This window comes from Ammospiza nelsoni, chromosome 1, assembly GCF_027579445.1.
Source record: "Ammospiza nelsoni isolate bAmmNel1 chromosome 1, bAmmNel1.pri, whole genome shotgun sequence".
NCBI lineage: Eukaryota > Metazoa > Chordata > Aves > Passeriformes > Passerellidae > Ammospiza > Ammospiza nelsoni.
Genome location: NC_080633.1, coordinates 102,542,348 through 102,569,116, shown reverse-complemented (window position 1 = coordinate 102,569,116; position 26,769 = coordinate 102,542,348). Strand labels below are relative to the sequence as shown.

Below are 26,769 nucleotides of genomic sequence, written 5' to 3'. Positions count from 1 at the left end.
GATGCATTCTTGTACTGCCTGTGTGTGGTAGTCTTGTAAAGCTGTGGTACGTTCTACCAAGTTCTGCTGTACAGATTCTTAATTAAGTCATTTAAAAAAATACTTAAATTACTGATTAGCTGGTTGTAAGAGACTTCTTTGGACTTCATTTTGCCTGGCAAAAATGCAGCTTCGGATATTTCTTTTTAAAGAAATACAAATGCATCTATGTTTTCTGTACATTACTTGTGCCATAACTTAATGGAAAATATCTCTTCCGGTGCTTGACTCGGAGTGAGAAACTGAAAGTGAAACAATCTTATTTTCTCTTGCTGAAGGAGAAATATGAAAAGTAACTGAAGTATAATTAGCAATAAGACAATTTATTCAGAAATTATATGAATATTGAGAACATCTGCAAAGGAACTTAGTCCTTTTTTTCATCATTTGGAATTCTTTAAAGAAAAAAAAACAATTCTTTATTCAAACCGTTCTTTTTTTTTTTCCCTAATGATTCCTTGCAGAGCAGCCAGCCTGTGTATGAACAATAATGATAGTATCCTCCATGAAAAGACAAAGGGTTAATCTGAGACTAGAGAAATGCACTTGAGAATAATGCAATACTGACAAGTGTCCTTCAGATTCATCTTGAATTCTGGCAGCAGTTCAGTTCCTTACTGGCACACATGAAGGAATGCTGTAGAAATTGTGTAAGTGGTTCAGGAGGAATGATGCCCCTTGTCACTGTGTGGGAGCTGCTCCTGCCCCACTGAAACGAGGGTTGATGTCTGACTTATGAAAGGAAGATTGTCACCATTCTGGGAGAGGCAGTGTTTGTTTGTTTGTTTGTTTGTTTGTTTGTTTGTTGATAATGCCAGGAGATAACCCAAGATAACCCTATTCCTAAACATTCATTTCTTACATCTTATCCTTCCCATTTTGTGGTAGGCAATGTGTGTCTATATGCATAAAGAGAAGCTTCAACACAAGTCTCTCAGAATCAGGGGGAGGAGTTTCTGCTTTTAAGTAATTCCTAACCATTCTTTAATGAAAATATCATCAGGTGCAAGTTCCACAAACTTCCAGCTTTTGTACTTAAAGTTGTTCAATTTAAAATCAGTTTTTTCATAAAATGTAAATGCTTTCCATGCAGCACTTTTCTTGGTTACTGAGGGGAAATTATATGATTGAATGAATAGTGGTAATAGAATGGTCAGTCTTTTTTTGCAAGATAATACTGGCTTATTGATAAGGATTCTGCCATTCCTGTGCAGTCTGGGATGCCACTGTGATACCAAATGTTCTACTGTTTTATACTTTTCTAGAACAAGTCACCTTTTTCCAAGCCTGTTGTGAAAGTTACTAATTACTTAAGACTATGATTGTGCAAGTTCATTTGTAATACATGTATCCAGTCTACATGCTTCACTATTAAGCAAGCCCACAGCCCTTCAAAAACTTCTCTGAAGTAGTGGAGAATTCTCTGAAGTAATGGAGAATTCCATCGTCTCCAGCTGGTAGAGCTGCTGTTCTGAAGGTTTGTCCTGAATGTAGACATCTATACTATTTCTGTATATGTCAGAAAGTACATATTGTAAAGAGAGTTCCTTGAACCCTGTGTGTTCCTTTTACTAAACAATTAGTATTTAGGATTTCAGACTTGTGAAACTATTTCTGTTCGAAAATTAAAAACAGAAATCATGATATTTGATCTCACTTTCTTGTTCCTTCAGGTACCTTCTCATCAGTGCTTTCATTTCTCAACTCTCTGTTTAAATACAATCTTTCTAAGGGATCCCTGTTGCAAAGCACCATCTTCCCTGTTCATGTGTTTTCAGGGTTGGGCTGTCCTGTCTGTTCAGGCTGTGTTTGTCAACATTGTTTTTTCACCCTAAATAATGTTATGTAAACAGATTAATTCCTAAGGATTTTTTTTCTTTTTTTAAGTAAGGAAGGAGTTCAGCATCCTAGAAGGGAGCTGTACAAGAGTTAGAAAATAATTAATCTCCTCTCTCCTTCTTTTGCTTTCTACCTTTTCTCAGCACCTTACACAGCTTTCTTGGTGGTTTCTTGGTGTCTTCTTTTGGATAGGTCTTTACAAAGATTTACACAGGTTTAGGGTCCATGAATCTAAATAATAATTTGAGAGTGTCCGATCCTTTGAAAATTACCTTTTTGGATACTTGGTCTTCAATACTGCTATGAGATGTTAAAGTAGAGACTGCCACACTTTTTTTTTTTTTTTTTAATACTTTCCTGTTCAGTTATCTGTGTGGAAGTATTTTAAAGGTAATTTATAGATATTTGGGATCATTCTTCTTTTCCTCTGTCATGCTCTGCTAGTAATTTTTAGGTCTTACATGCCAAACAATATACAGTTGGTTGACATAGCACCTGCAAGGATATTTTGACAAAATGTTCGTTTTTATGTGTTTTTGCAGTGTCTTGGAAAGACATAAACAGTAATTAATTCCATATGAGTTTAGAAGTGTGATACCAACAAACTGCTTTGATTTTTTTTTTTTTTTTCTTTTTTTTTGTAATCTTGATGAGTGGAGTGACATCTGCAGTGGGAGGATCTCAGAATCTGTTTGAGACTGGAAACTTCAGAGAAAGTAGAGGAAGGAAATGGGAGGAGTGTGTTGCAAAAGAAGTAAAACGAGTGCTTCTTGTCCATATTTGCATGACTTCTTGCTGTGTTCTGCAGTGTGGCTAACCTTGACCTTCTGCTGTGCCAGAAATGCTGTCTGCTCTGTATTAGAGCAGCACTGCTCATTTGCCCTGCTGCACACAGCAGAACTGCAGCATGAGTTGATGGGTTTTTGGATGATATTCCACTTTAAATGATAAACTGTACGAATGTCTGGGGTTAAATGCATTTGTGCAGTCTAGGTTACTGCTCTAAGAAGAGTCCTCTGGCAAAAGCTGAAAGAAGTTCTGTAACTTACAAGAAGGTTACCGGAAAAGAGGGTCCCATGTTGAAGGAAGTTGAACACTGACCCTGAAAATTACCTATTTTCAGTCTGTTTTGGATTTTGTGTGAGCTATGGGCTTTTTATGAGCACATGCTGTTTTCCTCCTGGGGATATCTGCTTTGAGACTGTTTGACCTTTTCCTTCTGCAGAAAGAGTGGTTGCTTGCAGAAGTTGAAAATTAAGTCAATAGTAGCTATGGTCTAACCAAGTATTGTCTACTATCTAATGCAAAAGAATCTCAAAAATAAAGTTTTTGATGTTACAAGTGTGGTAGATGGTCAAACTCACTTCATTTTTTCTTCTCTTCATTATTTCTGTCAACCAAATTTGCCATCTGTAAAATGAAGGAAATAATGCATTTTCATCTTCCAGCAATATCGTGAAAAGAAATTAATATTTGTGAAGGGAGCTGGAGCACTCCTGGTTTTGATTTATGAATAGTAATTTCTTTAGAGTTGCCTGGGATAGATGCTGCTTTTTATTTAGGTTGATGTTTTTTGTTGTATTTTTCTTTAAGGTATGGTAGAAGTTTTCATCCCTTTAAGAAGGTAGAAATCAAGACAAGCTGAAATAGCAGGAATCATGTTAAGAGGGAGAAATAAATTATCTTTCTCTAGGAGCAAGTTTAGCCACTTGCAGCAGCTGTTTGTGGTTGTTGGTTCCTCAGAACTTCACCAGGTTGTCAGCATGTTGGTTTCATTCTGACAGGTACATTTTGGAATTTTAGTTGAGAATTTGTGAACCAGGAAATGTCCAGTTTACTCCAGTAAATGTTTCAGTCCGTACTTGGTTTATTTTTAATATTATGTAGTTGCAAGAAAACCTTTGGGAAGATGTGCAAGGGAATTCCTAAAGACAAGCTGTGATGTAAAAGAGGAGTCATCTCTTACTCAGATACAGCTGTTACTGCAGCATGATCTCTCTAATAAACTATATGTATGAGCCTGTAGTACCTTTAAACTTGAAATCAGTCCATGTAACACATCTCTAAGCCATTCTGGGATGTGGTGTTTTCAATCAGTGAATAGGATTTTGGAAATTAAATCTTGGGCCAAAGTGTTTTCTTCTTCCACAGTGTGCTGCTTGTGAAGTGCTGCTGCATGATTTATAGGTGCCTACAGTTAGGAACTTTTGTACTTTCCATACTTCTTTTACTGTGTTTTTTTGCTCAAGTAACAAACTCAACCTGGTCTGTGTTAAGTTCAACTCAAGTTGAAAATATCTGACTGACTAGCTAACTGAGAGACTTAAATGGACCTCTAAATGTCTCTTCACCTCAACTATTCTTTAATTCTGTGTACAATGAAGTTCTTGTATTCTCTGATAAATATGTGTTTAGTTAAAATAAAAGAGGACAAAAATCTTATTAAAGGTTGATTAGAAAGCTGTAGATTCAGTCACACTCTATTAGAGAATATTTGTTATAAAGAAGTTGACATGTCTAGCTGCTGCTATTGCCACAGAAATCAATTGAAGAGTGTTGTGAAATCTGTGGAACTTGACACTTGAAACCAGGCACAGGTAAACTCAGGCTCTTAAAATAGGGATTATCTGTAGGAGCCCAAGAAACTATATAGGCAAGTGCAACAAAACCACTGCAAAGGTTTTGTTTGTTTTCTGCATAGGAAAGTGTTGTATGTCCTCATTTTTTTTCTCTTCCTAGTAGAAATTCCTAGACTATGAGATACATTTCTTATTTTGGTAGGAAGTAGTGGTAAGTTCCAGCTGAAGTATTGGAAAATCTTTCTTGCTGCCTGAGTGTTGGCTGTTTTTTAGTGCCTTCATCCTATCCCTGTATAGTGTAGTCTGGCATGCTATGAGTAGGTACTTCAGAGTGTATTACAAGCTGTTCTGGAGATTGTGAGTAGTCACTGCCCATGCCTGTTTTACTGTTACGCTTTATTTTACAAAGGACACCTTTATAAAATGGAGTTCAAATAAGTAGTTTATTTTACTTATTGCAGAAAGATTTGTGCGATTCTTATGTTTGAATCTCGGTATCTCAACATTTCAAATTAAAATGTAGGAATGCTCTCTGATAGGACAATGAGTCTGTTCTGTCTATTAGCTAGTATCTGAGGAGTCTCTAAAAAAAAATATATATATATATACAACTTAGGTCATGGCACGTGATGCTTTGTTTTCTTCAATTTTTTAAATATATCCACTAAAATCTGGTAGGACAAACTGCTGCAGGGGAGAGGTAAGGCACTGTTTCTAAGATTGCACAATAGGTATAGCAAAAGAGTAGAACTAATCCCAGCATTGCATGGTCTAGCCACAAAGTTGTCCCAAGTATTGTGCAAATCTTGAAGAAAAAATGTAATAAAAAAGAATTTCTCACTTCTGAACCAAGAATGTTTTGTCATATTTTTATCATCAAATGCTGTAAAATCTGCCAAATTTGTGACTCATGTCCATGCTGGGTACTGCATTTGCACTTAATACAGCACCAGACTTTGCCTTAGGCACATTAGTTTGAGACTGTGTTGGAGCTCAGTTCTTTCATCATGACCCTAACACCGGAATGTGCATGCACTGAACCGTCACAATTGTGTGAAAAGACCTTGTGAATATTTTCCAAATAAAAATGTTCTTGTCACCTTTCATCTGCAAAAGCCACTGCATGTATCATTCACACAGTGCTCTCTACAATACTAAATTGCTGTGCTTCCTAAAGCCAGTAGTGGTTAGTAATTTATTTGCTGGTTACTGCCAGAGAACTGAATTGTGAGTACAATGAGACACATGGAGCGCAGGGCAGAAAGAGCCTGGTGAAATGTTCTGTTCGTTGTGTTTGAAGGTATTATAGTGTGTACCACATGCAGGAAGTGGTGATGGTAAAAATACAATCTCTAATAGGGCAGTGTACACAAATAGCCTTTTGTTTAATCTTTTCTTATGCAGAATGTGGTTTCCTTTGAGCTTGTAGAGAATATGGTTCTAGCCTACAGCAGGAGGCAGGCTTGCCAGTAGGGATGTATTGCAGTGTATATTTAGTCCATTATAGCTGCATATATCTAATGTATTATCAGCTTTTTAAAAAAAAATGTTTTACTGTCTAGATTTTGTAACTATTCAGCTTTGACTTTAGCACCCAGGGAGTTCAAATGTTCCCTATTCCTACTTAGCAGTAAAATGTGTTGGACTATAGCAGTGCCCTCAGTTGCTGAATGATTGAGAGGAAGTCTTTTTTGGGGAGATCCATGTAACACAAGAACCTTAAACTATTTCTGCTCAAATAAAGCCTTTGATGACCTTTTCAATGTCTTCATTGTAAAGATCAAATAAACTGCTGTAATGATTATGGAATAGCTGTGTTGATACCGTTTTCTTCAATTAAGACCTTGGTACAAATATTTTTCTGGCTGCAGTCACTGAAATGTTGACCTTTCAGAACACTGTTTTGTATAATGTTCTGATGAGATTTTTAAGTGCTTGCTCTCAGCAGTTTCCCATCCTTTACCATCCTTTTGACATTTTCATGAGACATCAGCCATGTTTGAAGTATATCTGTCCAAGGAGGTAGTGGAAAATGGACACAGGGATAAGCTGGTCATTCTCAATTTAAACAGTGGAACTCTCATGCTTTTTTACAAGGCATAGGAATGACAAGACTAAAGGCTTCTGGTTTGTGTTCTGTAACACAGAAAAAAAGTATTCTGGGGAAAAAATATTTGTGTGTTGATCATGGAGTCCTCTGTGCTTTCCTCCCAGAGACAATCCCTTCTCAGCCTTGTCCTGTCAAGTCTCTCTCTCCTCTGCCTCCTTGTCACAGTCACATTCTGTCATTTGGCTAATCTGAAGCTCTAGACATATTTCTGTGTGGGAGATACCAGGTTAAAATACAGACAGATGTTCTTGTTGTAGACGTGGTGCAACCCAGAAAAGCCTGGCCCTGTCCTACTGGGCTTCACTGCCCTCTTATTGTGTGTTGTAACCTGAATGGTCTCTTTCCTCACAGTAGCAAATTGCTTGTGCCTCTTAGCACATCCCTAGCCTCTAACTGAAATATCCTGAATAATTTCTTGTTATGTCTCAAGCCCTTTTTTCTAACTGGACACTGTAGGTGAAAAGGTAGACGCTGATCTGATGACATGTTAATTTACCAGGAGCCATTTCATTGTGTAGCAGTTGGCTGTGGTTGAGTAACTGTGTGCAGAAGGATTGAGTTCCGTAAGAAGAAAATAATTGGCCATGCTGCTACATCTCCCATCACACATTTCATTTAGCATCAATAATTAGTTAACCTCTCTTTTGGAAAGAAATCACTTCTCTCAGCTGTTTGCTGAAGGATGCTTTTGTTGTGAAATAGAATACTGAAGTCATTTGCACTTTCCTGATAAGAAGAAAAAAGAACATAAGAGTGTTAAACTTAGTTAAATGAACATCTTTTTGCTAAAACTCTGCTTCTTACAGGATTTGAAAATACCAGTTTTTTCTAGCTTTTTGGTCCTTTGTACTCTACCCATTCCCTTTCTCTCAGTGTGTTAACCTCATCTGTCTTTGACACACTCCCACCAGAATGCAGATAACATTTGGTGTGGCTAGGCGTGAGCTACCTACATACTTCTTAATTAGCCAGTGTGTGCATACGGGTTGGCCAGCTGGCTTTCTCTGAGCAGAATATGTAATGTTGGCTTTTGCCTGCCTTTCCCTCAGTTCAGCTGTTCTTAGCCATCTCTCTTGTACTCATCCACTAACTATTTTTTCCTTTGGTAGACTCTTAATAGCTTTGAGATCTAGATCATACCAGCCATTTCAAAATAAACTTGGAAGAGACAAATTTTTAGGGCTGGGAAGGAGATTGCTAAGAGAAAATCAGGTCAATTAAACATTGAATTAGTTTAAATCAATGACTGCCCTTTCTCCTCACTGTAGTTTAGTTTGCTATGTACAGTGCTTTCAGAGCTTGATTCCTCCTGGTTTAAGCTGAGACGTGTTTAGGAATTGTTGAATGTACTCCAACCTTTAATGTGCGTTTAGTACATGGAACTGCACTAAAGTAGTCCAGAGCAAACCTGCTAAATGTGACTAGTGGAAATTTGGATTTTTGTTACCAGCTGTTCTAGTCTACAGATCTGCTCTTGATAATTCTTTACTTCTTGCTAATTTAGATGTAGCCATAGTTGTCATTTTCAGTAGCTTAATTTTATTATAACATTTAGAAGCATTTATAGCAGAAATTTGCTATAGTTGATTCACTGTTTCCCATTCTGGAGTAAATCCTTATTGAGAGAGGGATATTTTTTTTGTTTGTTTGATTTTGGTTTTGTTTTTCTTTTTCCCTGCAGATGAAGCAGAGGTAGTTGAGAAGATTGCTTTACTCTAGATCCCTGCTTTTCAAATGCAGATGCTTTCTAGAGCAGGAGGGTAGATGCAGTGTCTTGGAAATGAACTCATCAATTACTGATACTCCCATAGAAGGTTAATCTTGTGCCCCCTTGCTTTGAGTAGTCCCAGCAGGCAGCTAACCTTCAAGATCAGCTGTACAGCAGGGCTACCAGAGAAAACCTTCCCAAAGCATCCTGTCGCATTTTGCTGTAGGTGTTGAAGGGAACACAGTCTGAACCAGAAAGGAAACAGCTAGTTCAGTGAGCACCAAAACTAATGATGCCTAATTTCATAGCAATTTGTGTCTTGTAATTGACTGACTCTGGTAATGTGCAGGTCTCAACTAAAACTGCCCCCCATAATTAAGAGAAAAAAAGAAAGGAAAAGTGGTTTACAAAGGCCATCTCATGTGGAGTATTCTTCCAGGCAGTATGTCATGAAGCTTATATTGAAGCCTTCCCATGCGAAAAACAGTGATGGATTATTATTGTTATTCTTATTATCCACTGGCCACCTTTACCCCTGAAATTTGTGAGTGCTTAATATATTTGAAAATTTCTGCTGCTGCCAAATTAAAAGAAAATCCATCTACAGGCTTGGAAGTCATTAGTGAATCATACATATGCACCTAACACAAACACATGGCCCTTGATTTCTCAGAAGAACAAACTGAAAGGTGTAAAGGAGTGAATGACAGTGGCAGCAGCACCATTGTAGTACTGCTTGAATTTCCTGGTTTTTTGCATAGGTAAGGAGAAGCTTTTTCACATATTTTTCATCAGTGCTAGTTGTAAGCTTATACAAATTAATACAATGACTTGTTAACATTAGACATTAATTATATCACTAATTTTCTGTAGCTAATTATATCTGAAATTCTGGTGGTTGGTGGGATTTTTTTGGGATTTTTTTTATGTTCAGGGTTTTTTATATGAAATAATCCTAGCATTGTATGTCACTGCCCATAGATCTGTCTAGATGCTTACCTTTATTACTTCAAGGAGAAAATAGAATTTTTCGTTTTTTAGTTGAAAAATGACTGAGAGAAGAGTTCAACAGTATTTCCAGTAGTATGACTCATGATAGGTAATGAATGTGCAGGAAAGATGTCCAAACATAAAATAAGAATATCTGATTTTGTTACATACAGAGAAGTTTCTTTAGTAGGAAGCAAATTCTGTTTTATTGAAAAGCTTGAAATCAGTCTGCTTGAGAGAAAGCACAGCTGTGCCTGTCTATCAGATGAAAAGTAAGGACACTGCTTGTTGTGACAGAGGAGAATAATTTGAATGTAAAGAGTTTAACTTTTAATTTAGGGTTCTGGTGATTCCAAATGTGCCATCAAGATTGTCTAATAAACAAGTAATTGCATTAAGAAATGGCAGTGAGGAAAACTCAAAGCAGACAGATCTAGATTTCCCTGGAAGACCCTGTTAATGTTCTACATTTTCACTATGAATGCAAACATTTGTGTTTAGAACTTGAGTTGAAATGGCACTGAACTCCAGACAAATGGAAATAAAAGTTGAAGTGTCAGTAAAATCACTTATTCCGCAGAAAATTTTATTATTATATACACTGTGTAATCACCCGTTGAATAGTTTGCCTAATTTCTGGGCCACCATAGTGATATTTTAATAATTTTTTTGAATATCTGCTCTTTATGAAAAGTATTTTTTTCTCACATACTTGATGCATTTATGTCTGTTTTAAATTTTGCACAGCCATTGTGCAACAGCAATCTGGTACTTGGAACACTTTATGGAAATAGTGCTGTTTGTTAGTCTTAGAGTGTGGTGATTCTGCTTTGGTAATCCAGTATGTAACACTCAGTTTTAGTGAACTTCCAAATCAGTTTTTTTTTCCCAAAACATATTTGACTTTGGGTGAAGAATTTCATGAATTCACGTTGACTTTGGATCACAGAATCAGTGGGTCAGGTTGGAGGGGAGCACAGTGGGCCATCCCAGAGCACGTGGCACAGGATTGTGTCTGACACCTCTGGGTTAACTGTCCCAGTGCTTGGTCACCTGCACAGGCAAGTTCTTCTCATGTTCAGGTGGAGCTTCCTGCACATCTGCTTCTGCCTGTTGACCATTTGGTAAACAAAATGGAAACATGCTATGCTTTCTGTTTTCATTTACTTCTATTTCTATATTAAGCTAACAGTATTATTAAAAATACCTTTAATTGAAATCTATTTTGAAAGTGTTTTCATATTCCTCTTGCCCCTATACAATACTTGAGGCTGGTATACCAGCCTGTCATTTAAAAAAATAAACTGTTGCTGTCCAGATGAGACATGCAGGGAGGCCTTTTGTGAAGGGCAGCTCCTGCTGGTGAAGCAAATGAGACCAAGGGAGCCAAGCCTAAGCTCTTTAAGTTTGGCTTTTTGCTGTCATACACCAGTGAATGGCATATGAAACCAGGAAAGGAAGAGAAGGAAAGCAGGAATGGAGATAATTTCAGGGAGCCAGGTAGCAGGAAAAAAGGAAGGAAAGGAAACAGCAGCATATGCAATGAAAAATATTTTAATTAAAACAATAAAGAAAACTTTGACCCATTATTTTTTTAAGTAGTTGTAATCATGATATATACAATGGGAATTGTTACGAATGAAACTTACAGAGAGGATTTCAGAGGCTAAATGAGCAGAAGCAGATTTATGACTTGTCCCTTTTAAAACCCATGGGAACAGATATTTGCTACTATGGTAATACATTATGTTTGGTCTAATCAGCACAGTACTATTCTGTGAAGATAGTAACTTGTTGCTTCTTTTAGGATTCAGGAAAGATTTTTTGTAAATTACAGGAAACTCAGTGTAGTTTTCTTTCTCTTTGAACTGATAACCATATTTTTGTTCCTGCAGCTGTTAGAAAAAGCAACTAAAAACAAAAGGCTGATAACCATGTGCTTTAATGTTCATTAAAATTGAACAATTACTCTCTGTATCAGTAAGGCTGCATCAATCCTGTTAACACTCCATAAATGGAGTATACTAATGTTTCTTTTGTCTTAAGTAAGAGTAGAAGAGTATGAGTTTCACAATATTGTATCATAGTGGAGACAAGATTCTGGTTATAGACTGTGAGATTGTTTCTAATTAATCTCTTCCTGTTTTTCATAAGCTTGTGGTTAGTGTTAAAAAAAAAAAAACCAACAAAACAAAAAGCAACTTCCTCAGGTGTAGGGGAAAGGGAGGAAAACAGCAGAACTTAGTGCAACCTTTCCTACTTCTCTGTCTCAAGGATTTAGCTTTTTGAACTTTCTTCCCCTCCTATCTGGAAGATTAACAAAGTAGCATTTTACATTGTTGTGTACAGCACTATTACTCTTAGACAAATATTCAAATTTTCCACAGTTTAAGCTTTGTGGGGGATGGATGTGTGGGCAGGATGTAGAAATTTGTTTGAATATCAATGTCTCACTACACACTCAGGTGTAGTGTGCAAAATGGTTTTTTCAAAGTCCAGATTTGTTGTCAGTTAACTGTGTCAAACCAAAATAGTGCCATGGTCCTAGAACAGCAACAAATTCTCTACATGATGATCCCAAAACCTTAATGGTAAAGCAACAGTAGAAGTGTTGCACCTGAAATGGTGACTTGATCAAGCATTGAATTATGACAACTCAGTAAGATTGTGATCATGTAAATACTTGTAACAAAACACATCAACTTAAAAAGACCCATAAAAAGTCATAATCTTTAAAGTGCTGTCAAATGCAGTTTTACCTTTTGTGTGACCTTTCCTCTCAGCCATTCTTGCAAAAAGGGTGGCTCTTCCTGCTGTGGAAGAGGCAAGTCAGACCCCTTCCATCATGTGAATCTGTAGTGACACTTGTTTGGTGTACCATGGAGATGAAACACTACACAGCTCTTGGAGCTTTATATAAATATATATCTGGCTCTAGTAGTGGCTTATGTAATTGATTTGATAGACAGTGGAAATTAAGGTTTCTAGTTCTGGGTTTAAGCTTTAGAAGATTTTTCTTCTAAAAGGGCATCTCTTGATCCAGAAAGAATCATAAATCATAAGACTTGACTTTTTTTTCCCATACTACTTTGAATATACAGTGTTTCAATTTCCTGGGCTAGAAAGCCTTATTTCTCTTTCCAGTGTTGCTAGAAATCTTGTTCATCTTTCTAAGCCTTAGGACATTTAGCACAAAGTGAGATATTGAACCTATGAACCTGTTAAAATAGCCAAAAATGTTCAGTCTTCCAAAAAGGTAAGCTAGAGGGATGAGGTAGTTTAGCAGCTGACTTGGTGCTTTTTTCATACACCATCCCCAGCAACAGCTGTGTTAGACCTTTTGGGGTTTTGCCCCAAGGTTTGAGCTGCATGTGAGGAAGATGCTTGGAGCCAGGTGTCGTTTTAGTCGTCTTTTTTGGGGTACTATCCAGCTCTGCTACCACCTGCAGTAACATTTGTCCTGAAATGACACTGCCGTGTGTATATTTATGTAATGTTGTTTGTTTGTTTTTCAGACACAGGATGAACCCACTGATACAAGATACAACTAGCTAAACAGCTATAAAATGCCCAAATTTGGGTCTACAAAAACAGTTCAAGTTGAAAATTCTGACAGCAATAGCGCCATGGTGGAAAAAACAACTGCAAGAAAGGTAAAGTTTATATTAATGCCCCTTTAATTTCAGTAAAATGAAGCATGTTTCTTGATTTTTGTTGCTGTAATTGGAAGAAATAAATATGAATCTATGTTCTGATATACTCAGTATTGAAAAAGTTATACATTTTTACATTTATTTAACTGTAACTTAAACTGTGGGATAGAATTCTACTTTTATTGTAATGTGCAAGTTAATTTAAAAGGAGCTGGATGCTTTGGTGTTATTTGATATAAGCTAGTATATAGTCTCCATATCTTAGCTAATTTGAAGTCTTCATATACTCACAAGAACAACAGTCCATATTTTATTTTATTTTATGTGTATTTCTCTCTGTACAAACACACGAAACAGGTGTGAAGGCCTGTGACAGAGCACAGACCAAAGAAAAACAGAAGTTTCCAATATTCCTTTATAGCAGAGGGACTTACTTCCCCTGTGAGGGAGGACTTAAAAGCCAAATGCTGCACAAAGCTTTAGAGTAGCTCCTGTACAAGGGAGTCCCATCTAAAAATTGTACATACCATTTTTGAGTGTTGGGAAATGAAGGAATATCGTGTCATGCTGAAGGGTTGTTTGTTGTTTATGAATGTGAAGTATCTCGTGATTTTCAGAGTTCTGGAGGCAAGTTTCAAATCACCCAGTTCTTCAGTTTGTCTGCCTAGTGCACTTGTACAATAGAGCACAGATTTATCTGTGCTACTAATGAGTAACAGAAGCTGGAGTAATCCTCTGCTTTCACAATGATGAGTGACATGTATATTGCCCTAAGGAGAGAGAATCTGTTTGTTTCCCAACAATCTATAAAGCTGTCTTCTCTAGAAAAGGATTTTCTCTGTGTGTGGTCATACTTACTCTTGTGTCGAAATCTGGATTCTCTGCAAGACCATTTGATGATGAATGGATATAAGACAGGAGGAGGTTAAAAAACAGGAAAAGATTAGAAGATTCAGCATCTACTTGTAACTTTTTATCTTCCAAAAACATTCATAGAAACCTTTAGACCTTTTAGTCTCGTTCTAGTTTGTTTCATTGGTCCCAGTAAAGTGAGGCAAAGGTAATTCTTTCTGCTGACTCTGATGAACTACTTAGATAAGACGAGGAAGATAACAGAATAAAATAGGGAAAGGAAATCAGCTTACTAGTAAAGAGATGAAATAATGTTGGGTTTTCTTTTTTTTCCTATTTATTCTGGTCTTTATTTGGTATATGGTCACATTAATTGAAGTATCATTCAGTAATTTAGGGACAGAGTAGAGAATGGAAGATCAATAAAAGCTGTGAATATGGAATCCCAGTGATGGACTGATGAAGGTGATACCAAAAAGTAAGCTGATAAACTGCTTATACTGTTCTGTCCAGTGTTGCTCACTGTCCACCCTGGTACAGTGGATAGCTTGAGATTAGAATAATGTAGGGTTTGGTTTGGAATTGCATGATATAAGATAATGTGTAATATAAGGTCCTAAATAAAAACAGAGAATTAATATTATTAATGGAGAGTAGAAGTGTTTCAGTTAATATTTCTGTATTCAGGTTTTTAGCATAATAAACAGAGTTGTCATATTTTGAGAACTGAATACATGGTTATGTTAAATAATCACTTAAACTGTCACATACCTGTTCTCTAATGGACAATTGTGAGAAGTGTTCAGCTGGCCTTTGACTAATCTGCACTTTTCAGAGTGCATTAGGAAAGATAGAGAAGATATTGTCAAAATGTCATAATTTAGATTCTGCCAAGAAAATTATTTGGAATCAGGCAGGCAATAGGCTAAGGTAAAGTGTGAGTTAGAACAACACAAAGTCATGAAGGTAAATCTGTACTACATACACAAACATAGAGGCCTGAAGTAAATAAAGATTGACCAGGCTAATCAACAGTGATAATTTTAATGAAATATCTTCAAAAGGTAGTGGAAATATCTGTAAAGCAAATAAGGATTTTTCTCAATGCATAAACATGTGCAGCCATGAATTTAAAAGTTACAGTTCTTAACTCATTAGAAGTATGAAAAATGTTAGGGATTCACTAGGTAATGTAATTGGTGTTAAGAAGTGCTGAGGCCTAGTGTGAAGTAATGTTCATAAAATACAGTGCCTCTTACAAGTGATGAGTAATGCTAAAGGATACCAGTCCATAAAAAATTCCCATTCTTCACAATTTAAAAGCTGTAGTGACCTAAATGGCATAAAACTATTCCAATGGTTAGCATAGAGAAAAGAAAAAACACTTGTAGGGTTTTATTTCCATTTCATAGTTTTTACACTGTTTAGCTGGTTCTAGTTGTGCACTCTTAACTGTTGACAGAGAAATGTAGTGAGATTACTGTTGTTATTATTAGGCATAATCTTTCATATTTGTCCAGAAATCAATGCTTATTGTGCAGCCCTAATAACCAGTGAATAGCTATGTGAACATGTGAACTATGTGTTCAAGTCTTCTGACAACTCAAAAAAACCATTAGAAATAACGTTGCTGTTAATAAAATGAGTTTGTATCATGTATGCATTAGAGTACATGTATTTTTATTTCAGTTGCTTATCTGGCAAGCATAAAAAAATAGTAGAAGTGTATACAGCAGCTAGACCATCTAATGTTTGAGGTATTTTATCTCATGAGGCATGAGATATTTTGTTAACATATGAACATGATGAAATTTTAATTTATCTGAATTTATACTTCATATGGCCAAACTAAGGAAGTAAACTATGGATATCTCTTCCAAAGGAGAAGCACATTTGGAGTTTGTAAGAATTAATTCTCTCCTTGGAAGACTCCAGCAATAGTGCCCAAAACCATTTGGTACCATACAGAATATTCTTCAGTATGTAATTATCTTTGATAGGCAGAAAAAGAATGCTTGTTCTCCCAGGCCTTAGTACATCTGCTAGATTATGTGGCTCTCTGTTGCCTCCTTTTGTGTCTTGTCATTGATTGTAGCAGTACCAGACAATAGAGCTGGAATGGGATATCAAGAAATTGTCCAGACTGCTGTTTGTTAGCCTTCTGAGACAGTTCCTGTTGAACAGATTAAAAATGTGTTCCTCATCATAGCACACTAGTATGGTTTTGTTGACAGAGAAAATTCTTCCTTGTTACTACATCCTCCAGTGAGGCATGCATTAAAGGTTGAGACATGCAGATCCAGTCCATCCATTTGCCCCAGAGTAGAATAAGCTGTACTCAGTTCCTGACAGATGTTTGCCAGACCTTTTCTTTAAAGGCTTGCCTGATGGAAATTCCTGTCTCCTTGGGCAGTTTATTCTGATACTTAATTATGCTGACTGGCATAGAGTTAGATACTTAGTAGAAGGATAAGTAACCTTTGCTAGTCTCCTGTTGCAGTTTAAAGCCATTAAATGTTCTCTAGCTGCAGTGGACATGGAAAGTATGTAATGCTTTTCACTTTGCAGCAGTAGTTTAGTTTTTTTAACATCAACATCTCATCAGTGTTTTATCTGATTAAGAGTTCTCACTTGAGATTAATCAGCCTCTTTGGAAAGTCCACAGGATTTACAGATTATTTTATTTAAAATGTCAGCTTCCTTTTAGGTTGCTTATATGGGTCACATTAAAGTAATGCCACAGACCTGTTGATGCTGTGTTTTGAACCTTGCCTTGGACCCTGAGAGATGTCCATGCTGTTGCAGTGACTAGGAACAATCGGAACAGTGAATGCTCACTCTTGAAAACGGAATGCCTGGTCTGACCTGCAGGGTTTCTAGTTCCTCCTCCTACTTCCTTTACTTGGAGTTGATTCTAGGATGCCATTAAGAGTTTTCTGTCTTCTAACACAGCATTTTGTGATAGTACAGTTAATTATTTTTATCAGTTTGTAGGACCTTGGTTTTATTCTGGATTTTCCTATTTTTGTTTTGTATTAAGACTGCTTTTCAAATCAGTCATTTTACAGTTGCCTTGCCAGGGCTCTTTGCTTCTTCCTCTCTTTCAGTTGTGATGATGTCTGCATATCTGATTGTGTCTCTATTTCAGCATTGTCACCAAAAATAATAAATAGCATCAACTTCATACAGATTTCTCAAACACCCTGTCCATTGCATCTTTTGGATTGGAAAGTCCATCACTGAATGCTTATTTCCACATTAGCTAAAGAACAGAATAGTCTCCCTTTTTTTTTCAGTTTCTGTGTATTCTATGTATAGCCTTTTTTTAAATTTTCAATGTGTTTTTATTTATCTGAAAGTATGCACTTTGAACTGTCTCTCCTCCTAATTAGAGTTTCATATAATTAATTTTCAGTCATTATTCAAAAACTACTGCATCATTCATAATATTTAACATGATACATATAAGCAATTTAAGAATTAATGTAAAGCTATCAAATTACTTAAGCAGCTTGTGCCTCTTTGTGAGCACCTACTGATGTATTTTACTGAGGAGTGCCCTCAAAAAAGGAATTCTTCTTAGAGATTACCAACTGCAAAAAGTTGTGGGGTTTTTTTTTCTACTGAACAAGTTGAAACCAAGATTTTCTGCGTAGGAATTTTAAATTATTTTTAGTTTGTCCTTTCTATTGCATAGTACCAAACATAAGACAATATTCTAGAGAAAGAAATAAAATTTTGATGCCACTTCATATTGTGGGAAATGCACATACATAGATAGGAGAAATAAATGGTTTGTTTGAAACAAGGGATCAGAAAGCTCTTGGTGAGGTTGGGCTCAAGTGGGAAACTTGTGTGGGTGGTGGACGAGATGTGGAAAGGCTTAATGAAGTTTGGATTTGCTCTTGCTAACTTAGAGATGCGTTTGGAATTGATGACTTGTGTTAGATGGATGAACTTCTTTCATAACTAATACCACAGGCACTATATGATTCAAGGGCTTAGGGGTGTCTTAAGGGGTTTGGGTCTTTAGATTTTTTTTTGTTTGTTCTAGCTTGTAAAAAAAATAAAAGGGGGAAGGTGTTGTTTCCTTTGGGGTTTTGAAGGAGAGTTGGCTTTGGTTTTGGTGTGTGGATTTTATTCTGCATTTTACTTTGGTTTTTTGGGTTTCTAAACTTGGAGTGAAGAAGACAGATGTTCTCTGAGGGCAGCAGCCTTTATACTTCAGGAATTCTGTTGATACAGACTAATGCCTTCTTTGCCATTTCCCTTGTACAGATATTTGTCTTTTGTAGGGTTTGTTACAGGTTCTTTTTCTAATCACTTCTGCCTAACTTTTTGGCAACATTTTAAACTCAGCATGTCAGATGATGTCTTCCTACCTGAGTTTGGTTTCTTTGAAAAAAAGGAAAGGTGCCTTTGAGAACAGTACCTCTACTTCAAGTTATTTTTTAGTTTTCCTCCAAATGAATAAATCTTCAGAAGTACCAAGGACCAGCTTTTTGGTTTTCAGTGATTGGCAAGGTGGTGAATATTCTTCTTCTACCTTTAGGAAGTTAATCTATTAGTACTTTCGTCTGATCATGTGTTAAGAATGACATAAAGCTGTAGAGCTGTGATAGCTGACAGAGTGGATAATTGTTTCTGCAGCATGTATTATACAGAAAAGAGATCTCTGCATTGCAACTTGATTGGTAGCTAAGATGTTGGGTTTGCAGAGGGCTCTCTCAAGCAGTCTTTACGCTACTCTGGTATCTTTTGCAATCTTTATCCTATATTAGTGTAATCAAGTATAAGTTAATAGCGAGCCTGTGTAGATTTTTCTCTGTTTATTTGAAATATGGGTTATAAGCCAAAATATCTAGACTTATACAACTCAAGAATCCAAATAACTTGCACCTTTTTTCTTCTAAATTTGATATCAGTTTAAAACCTTCCTTCATAGATTTTTCTTGAATGAAACATTGCACTGTTATTGTTGAAATAGAAAGGGAGTTCTGCATTGATGTATCACAGGGTGGGAGTGGAGGCAGGGGAGGGTAATTAGAAGGATTTTTGGGGGTTTACAATTCACAGTCTAAATTGCAGTGTGGGCTTTTAATGTGCTTTTAGTGGGATTGTTATGGTCTGGGAAGGAAATTGGGGTGGTCATCAAGATTTGGCAAATTCTTGTTCAGTTTATGTTGCTCCTTTGCTAATTAGTTAAGCCTCTAATAGTGAACAGCATTTCTACAGTGATGTGTCTGAAAGTAGAAATAACATAGAAGTTAGTAATTTAAAAAAGAAATGACAATTGATTCTATTGTTTATTGAATAAATTTTGTATTACACGTACTTAAACACAAGCACATGCATTCTCACATGTCAGTCTTTTCAGTCTGTATACATTATAAAACTGTCCTGCTTTATGCAAAAATTACTTAGTATACTTTTTATTTATATTAGAGCAAGGACAAGATTGCATCCTACAGCAAAACTCCAAAAGTGGATAGGAGTGATGTGGGGAAGGAGATGAAAGAAAAGTCTTCCATGAAACGTAAACTTCCTTTTACAATTAGTCCATCCAGAAATGAAGATCGCAATTCAGATGCAGGTAGAACCTTTTTATTTCCTTAACTAATTATTTGTTGGTAAAATATGTCCTAACTTAATTAATTGTGTGTTATGTTTTTACATTGATTTTTTTCCCCTTTAAAAAGAATACTAAGTATAAAAGTTGCTTGTTTCCTTCTGATTGTTGCATCTCAATCTGATAGGCTCTCATCCTGTCATTAGCAATAGCCAGCATGCCACCATCGTTGATCTGTATTCTCCAGTTGTTTCCTAACCTCATTCTTTCCTTCTGCTTCAGTAACAAATCTTTCTTTGTTTTGTCATCCCTAGAGGTCCATTTGTTCAAATGAGTAAACAGATGAAAAACCATGTGAATGCCTTGATTTGAGACACAGCTGTCAGCCTTTCATAGCCTTTTTTGGGGAGGGAGCATTGCATTGGTAGATGTACTGTCCTTCATAGAAGAGATTGCTAAGGTGACAGAGCTAACTGAGCTAGTCATGGAGAGCACACTTTCCTTTCAGTTTAAGTTCCTATCACCTGTACCTTCTCTGCAGAGCCTAAGTACTTCTTCCGAGCATAAGCTTATTTATATTAGAACTGATTTCAAGGCTTCAAACTGCCATTCGTAACACAGTTCTTGTCTAGTCAAGATGGATGGAGCTGAATCCATTCCAAGAGGTACAGTTATCTCTGGGTTTAGGTAATTAATTATCTGTGTCATTGTGCAATTATAGTTCAGTAATAGTTAAGTTGATAACCAGTCTCCATGGCCAGCAGAACACATTGAAGTTCCTGAAAATTCTCAAAGCTCAGTGCTACAATTGTTTATACATTGCTTATTGTACATTTGAATATTTTCATGACCAGAGAGTTCCCTTAATATGTGTAGATTTAAATGCAAGGTAGAAGTGTAAATGTCAGTGTGAGTTTAATTTTTGTTCAGGATTGATTTCATGCAGATTTGGCTCCTTGATAATACAAACATACTTTTATTACTGTAAAGAGACTGTAGTATGAAATCCATATTTGACATAGTCACATTACAAAACAATGCTGTTGGCATTAGTTCTGTTCCCAGTGGTTTTACAGCATTCTTGCACTATTCACAATACCATTTGATTTTGAAAAGACTATGTCTAAATTAGAAGTATGCTCCCAGCACCTGCTTTATTAAATTTTTTGCTTGATATTAGACGATAACTATTTTTTCATAGTGGAAGTAAATGTATTTAGATGTAATATTAAATATATATTGAAAGTTTTCTCTGTTGAAAATGTTTAGTCATGTCTTCTTACCCCCATCAACTTTAAATAAGTCATTGTCCCGAGCATCTTGTAAAGTAGCCAAACTTTTTGTGGATTTTTTGCTGTAGCATATATTGTTACAGTTGCCACAAACAAGTTTGATTACTTCAGATGCTTAGACATGCACAAAAAGACAGTGCTCACACTATAAAATTTTTTTGTTAGAAGTTGTAGCAGGGAGGTGAAATAGACAGTTCAAGAAATATTTAACATAAAAGTAGAAGGCATGTGGCTCTTAACTGTGCTGGCAAACAACACAGCTTGGTCAAGATTTAATTTCTGCTTAGCTAAGGAGGTTAGAGCAACTGCCCTTTTGCAGGTGGGACACTTGGTACATAAACCTTCCAGAAACTTCAGAGCAGGAGCACTGCTATGATGAAAAAACTGTTCCTGTAATGCAGATTCTGTGCCTAACCAATTAGGTTGGACCACTGGGAATTAGACACTTACACTGGTGCCAAGTTTGTCACTGACATGGATCAGGAGTGACATCAGTGATCATGAAATGCAGTGCTGCTTCTGGCACAAACATGGCATTATACATGGAAAAGGTTTGCTGTCACTGAGCTAAACTGTTACCTCTGACAGAAGTGTCTCCCTGATAGCTGTGTACAGAGAATGGCAAACACTGAGAAACAAAAAAGTAAGTTTTTGGAAATTAGAGTGTAATTGAACACAGATGGTGGAAATAGAAAAGGTAATGAAAAGCTTTCTATCAGCTTCAAGGTCTTTAAAAATATGTCTGAGTTAAAAAAGCCCTAAATGTAAAAGTAGCTAGAGGTACTTGAAATTTTTTAGTTCAATAGTTTAATAAATGGTTTATCCCCAAGATACATTATAGGGTTACTAGGTGATTGTAGAAACTCCATGACAATTGGATTTCATCCTGGTTAGGCATGTAAATGAGTCAAAGAATGGTGATACTTAATTTTAGAGTGTTACATCTTTAAAAGTTTCTTGGTTCTAGTTCCAGGGTCTTCTGTAAACTAAACCTTTGCCCTTTTTTTGCTGATTTTTGTAAAAATTGCTCCTTTTTCTAGTGGGCTTTTTTTTTTTGTTTGTTTGGGGGTTTTTTGTTTTTTTGGCTTTTTTTGTTTTGTTTTGCTTTGTTTCAGGTTTTGTCTAAATATTGCAAGTGATAATGAACATGGACAGCCAAATGAATAGTGCTGTAACACAGAAATATTTTGGGTTTTTTTTTCATTTGATTTCTGCAACACTGTACACACAAAGTACATTTTACACCCAGTCAGTTTTGGCAAGACTGAAACCAAACAGCATTTGTTGAGTCTAGAACAATTATGGCTCACCTCTTTATCTAATTTTTTTTCTTAAGAAAATGCTACAATAAATTTATATTCAGTGTTTTAAGATTGAGCCTTTTAGTTACTTTCTTAACAATTGGATACCCATGAAGATTGCAGCCAGTTGAGAAGGCTGCAGGAGCTGCCAAGTGTGTGCAGGTCTGGAGGACAGTGTGAGTCCCAGGAGAGCTGTGGCCCTCTGAAGAGGCCCCTGGGAACAGGACACACCTGGAAGGACACTCTGTCCCTGTCTTTATCAGCAGCATCCTGTTGTGTTGCTGCTGTTGTGCAGGGCTCTGACACTCCCCTGGCTGTGGTGGCTTCCCGAAACTGAGAGCTCTTTGTGACGTCTCCATTCTTGGTCAGAGCAACCACAAAAATAATACAAGGTATACATCCTGCAGGCAAATTTATTTATTCTGCAGTATAGCTTTAACCTATTTATAAGTAAATCTTAGGGAGTAGTCTACACACAAGCTTTGATTGAAACTGCTGGATTGGATGATCAAAGCAGAATTATTTTTCATATATTTTAAAATAAATTCTCTGATTTGAAGTCTCCCAATCCAAAACCATAATTTGATTGAAAAGCCATCAGTTATTTAGACTGCTTAAACAGAGTTGCTTAAATTTTCTTAATGTATTTAAGTAATCTGGTTAGTTTTAAGTAACCTCTGATGTGGTTATTGGAATAGGAACAGTACACAGGTGTTGATTTTGCAGAGGTCAGATTTGTTTGCTTTCTGCACCTTATTAGTCTGAAGAGAGAAATTAGAATTTTTCATAATAATTAAACATAACTACAGATCCTAAAAATCTTTCAGTTGCAAAGAGAGTCTTGTTACAGAGTTGATTATTCAAGAACAACAATGAGTTACAATTACACTCAATGTGGTAATTTGTTAATCTTTCTTGCAAATTATGTTATCCAGATTTACTGTTTATAGCAGGATCTTGGTTTTGTTTTCTGACCTCTTCAATTTCAGTTTTTAAAGTAGTCCAAACCTGGCACAGTCAGACTTCTTTTAGCATTTAGTTGTCATCCAGAAGAGCAAAACAGCTGACCTCTTCATGCTGCAGGGGTACATCACAGTAACACAATTCCTGTGCTCCTGCTTTCTGTAGTTAGAGAGGTTTGTGGGAGTGTTGGAGGGAGTGCTCACACACTGCTTGCTGGATTTGGGCTTATTGTTCAACTGTAACAACTTCATTTAACTGTTGTTTGGGCTACAGGCAGGAAAGTGGAGGTGGTTTTGTGTGTTGGTTTTGTTAAATAAATATGTCATAAACTTGATTAATTAGGTATCACATTAGTACCTTGAAATCTCTACATTGTTAAATGCACTGTGGGGTCTCTGCATCACATTCTAAGCTTTCCCTTTCCCTTAAGGTAGGAAACACAGCCAGTCATGATGTGTTTCTCTTGGAAGTAACTTGAAAATAACTTCAGTCAGGTGGCAATGATCACTCAGAGCTCCATAAACTCTATCTCTGAACTCCGTCATCTGCAGAAGTGGTCTTTACCTGGCAATGAACATATTATTCTTTGATTGTATATCATTCAATCTTATGACTTCATAATATTCATTTTAAGCAGTTCATATTTTAATTTTGCATGGTCCTGTTTTTTGATCCTGGTAATTTTTATGATTTAGACTATATTGGGAGTCTTTTACATAAAAACAGTGTACGATGAACCCTGAAGTTTGAATTTGAGGTTTGTTGTTTTTTTGGGTTTTGTTGCTTAATTTCCTTTATCCGCTGAAGTGATTATTTTACCAAATTAAATGCTCTGTTAGTTTGTTTTGATTTGTTTTGAGAAATCTACATATTATGTTACTTAATAATTTAATTTTCCAATACATTAAAAATTACCTGAGTGGGTATTTGTACTTTATCCAATTGCAGGACAAAGCAAGCAAACAAAAAACCAGATACATTATTGGTTGCCTTGGGACAAAATCTGTCATGTGTAAATTATCCTAGTACAATCACCAGTGTCTCTGATGTTCCTCGTGCCAGTACGTTCTAAGTGTTGTGAGTGGATTTCATTGAGCCCTTTTACAAATAAGTACTCAGATGCTCCTGAATTCCTGTTTCACATAACCTGAGTATTTAGAAATAATTTTTTCACTGTTCATTGAAAAGCTTGTGTTGCCAAGGGAAACTCTTAAAGAGCCACACACAAGGGGGTGTGGCTGTGTATTATGAAATTTATTTCATAAAGGTGGTTGAACATGAAGCCACTGGAATAGTTCTAGTTTCTATTTTTTAAATAAAAAATGAAAAAATCTCTTATGTTCCATTTCTAATGAAGGTAAGTTCATTTCTAACTGCTGAAGAACAGCAGAAAGTGATGAGAATGTGAATGTAATAGAAGATAATTGAATTCCATAGAACCTGAAAACAAAGTATAAAAAATGGGGAAAAAAAAAACAGCCAGAAAAACAAACCAAACCAAAACAAACCAACAACAAAAAAAAAAAAGCCCAAACCAATTGATGGAGTTTCATAGTCAATTTTGTAATTAAATTCTACTTAAACTTCGTATCTTAACTGATTCTGTTCCTTTATGAGGGAAGTTTTTACTGTTCAAATTGTACAAACATCAAGTTCACAGTGGTGAAAGTTTCCTGTTACTATAAGATGAAGAATAGCTAAGAAGTTGAAGTTCCTAAATGTTAAGTTGGTCTCATCCTGTGAAGTGTGCTATGTGTTGGTATTCTTGGAACATTGGTTTGTTTGTTTTTTTTTTATGTATAGAACTTTTTATTTTATATGCCCTACTCACTTTCCCCTGGGGTTTTTTGTTGTTGTTGTTTGGTTTGGTTTGATTTTGGGGGGTTTTATTTGTTCGGGGGTTTTTTGGGGGGAGGAAGGGTTTGGTGGGTTTTTTTGGGTTGGTTGGTTTGTTTGTTTGTTGGGGGTTTTTTGTTTGTTTGTTTGGGGTTTTTTGCTTTCTTCCACCCCTCTTGTCAGAACCAGTTCATATCTGTGAGATCTTGGAGGGGATAATCAGGTGCACCAGCTATAATCTTGAGACTTTTTTAGCTTTGTTGTTGATCATATTGATTTTTGTGTATTAAACTGTTTAGATTTACTGACAACATATATGAAGTCCAATATCCGTTTAAATTAAAGGGTGTCTCCTTTTGAGCAGAAAGTGCATAATTACAGTATTGACTTGGTGAGAACAGGTGTTCTTATTTGATGCTTTTAATTTGTAAGAAATGCTTTGCAAACACTGTGTTTATAAAGTGTAATAGAAGAGTAATTTACCACTGAAATGGAGCACTGAACATGAGGCAGGAATAAATTGTGCTGATTTAAATAAAAGCAAAACCCAAAAAACTCAGACAATCCCAATGTATAAAAGAGTAAAGCCTAGATAATAAAAAACTTTATTGCATTTATTTTGATGCCTTATTTTCTCAAGCTGAAAATAGCTCTAAAATAGTAAGAAATAATTCAGAATGAAAATAAATACATTTTTCAAGGAAAGAATTGTGAACAATAAATAGCATATGCTAAGAAATATCTGATTATGCTGGTCAATCTGAAATGTGTTATTTTGATGGAAGTACTAAATTAATCAGTAAAGTGTATGCTGTGCTTTATCTTTGCAGAAAGAGCAGCATGCTTAGAGTGGAAAGATTAAAGCACAAATTTATTGTTAAGGGGTTTTTTATTATTTTCCTATGCAGATGTTTTTACAAATAGGGCAGAACACAAATAGCGTTGATTTGGATATTGAATTAATTTTTTAGATATTCAAGACTCTGAGTTGCCGGCAGTTTAAGAATAAAAGAATATCTGATTCTGTAAAAGGAATCTTGTTTCCTTTTTAAACATGATGGATAAATAAAAAACCTCTATAAATGTACAGAGGTTTTTAAAATATATGCATGGGTCAGTAGCTTTCCATTCTTAAATACTCTCACTGGCAATTGTTTAGCCCATAAAATCATGTATTTCTTATGGGTCAGTATGGAATTCAAGATAAGAACTGTTGATGTGCCTTCCTGTGCCTCAAGTGCACTGCATTACTAGAGTTTGTGTCTGTAATCAGGTCTAGAAAGTGAGATTTAGAGAAGGCTAGGAAAGCAGAAAATTAGTTGAGAGGAAAAGAATGGTACAAGAAAGAAGGTAGAACTATAGAAAGTTAAAAGGCAACTAGGAACTTCAAAGGGAATTAAGATTCTAATTTTTACCTCTGCAGAAGTTCAGTGAAGTTTTGCTCAGTGGAGTCCTCTGTTTTAAGGTCTTCCTATTTTGCAGATGGTAGGGTTTCTTGGTTTTGGTGGGAGTTTTATTTTTTATGTGTTTACTCAGATGTGTAATTTTAGCTCCTGGTTTAAAACTTGGAGATGAAATATTAAGCTTCCGTAAATATTGATAAAGGAAAGAAGTTATGTATGTAAAATAGCTGCATGTGTTTGAAGGATATGAATTCTGGAGAAAAAATTGCTTTAAGACAAAATACCAGGATGAGTTTGAGAGAAACAATCTTAACCAATTACTTAGCAGATACCAATATTAACTAGTCTTTTCCTAATTTTTACCATGGTGTCTTGAGAGAAGTAGAAGAGTGGGTAGTCTCAGATCTGTATTCAAAGCTGAACAGCTGATTTTACAGAAATTTTAAGTTCTTGGCTTTAATCTCTGAGAATTAAAGTTGTGGCATACACAGCATTCCTTCTATGAAACAGGTTTTTCATCTGTTAAAATTTTTTGGTAATCCTGCTTACAGCTTTAAGTGCTTTATCTCAGTAGCTTATTATCCTAATATGATTAGAGCAGGTAACCAACACTAATGCAAATGCAGTAAGTCAGA

General features: G+C 36.0%; 1 protein-coding gene across 4 annotated transcripts in view; it reads left to right on the top strand.

Annotated features, from left to right (window-relative positions):
* Positions 1–26,769, top strand: part of ANKRD12 (ankyrin repeat domain 12) — a 59,459-nt gene that overhangs the window by 6,393 nt on the left and 26,297 nt on the right. For 3 of the 4 annotated variants that reach the window (XR_009419565.1, XR_009419576.1, XM_059483536.1), the window contains exons 2-3: positions 12,781–12,918; positions 19,216–19,363. Coding sequence is in view for 1 of the 4 variants with exons in the window: in XM_059483536.1 (XP_059339519.1) it covers positions 12,832–12,918; positions 19,216–19,363 (235 nt within the window). In the remaining 3 variants the exon portion in view is untranslated. Of the gene's footprint in view, positions 1–12,780; positions 12,919–19,215; positions 19,364–26,769 lie in introns of those variants that run through there. The other variant, XM_059483654.1, reaches the window with a different exon arrangement.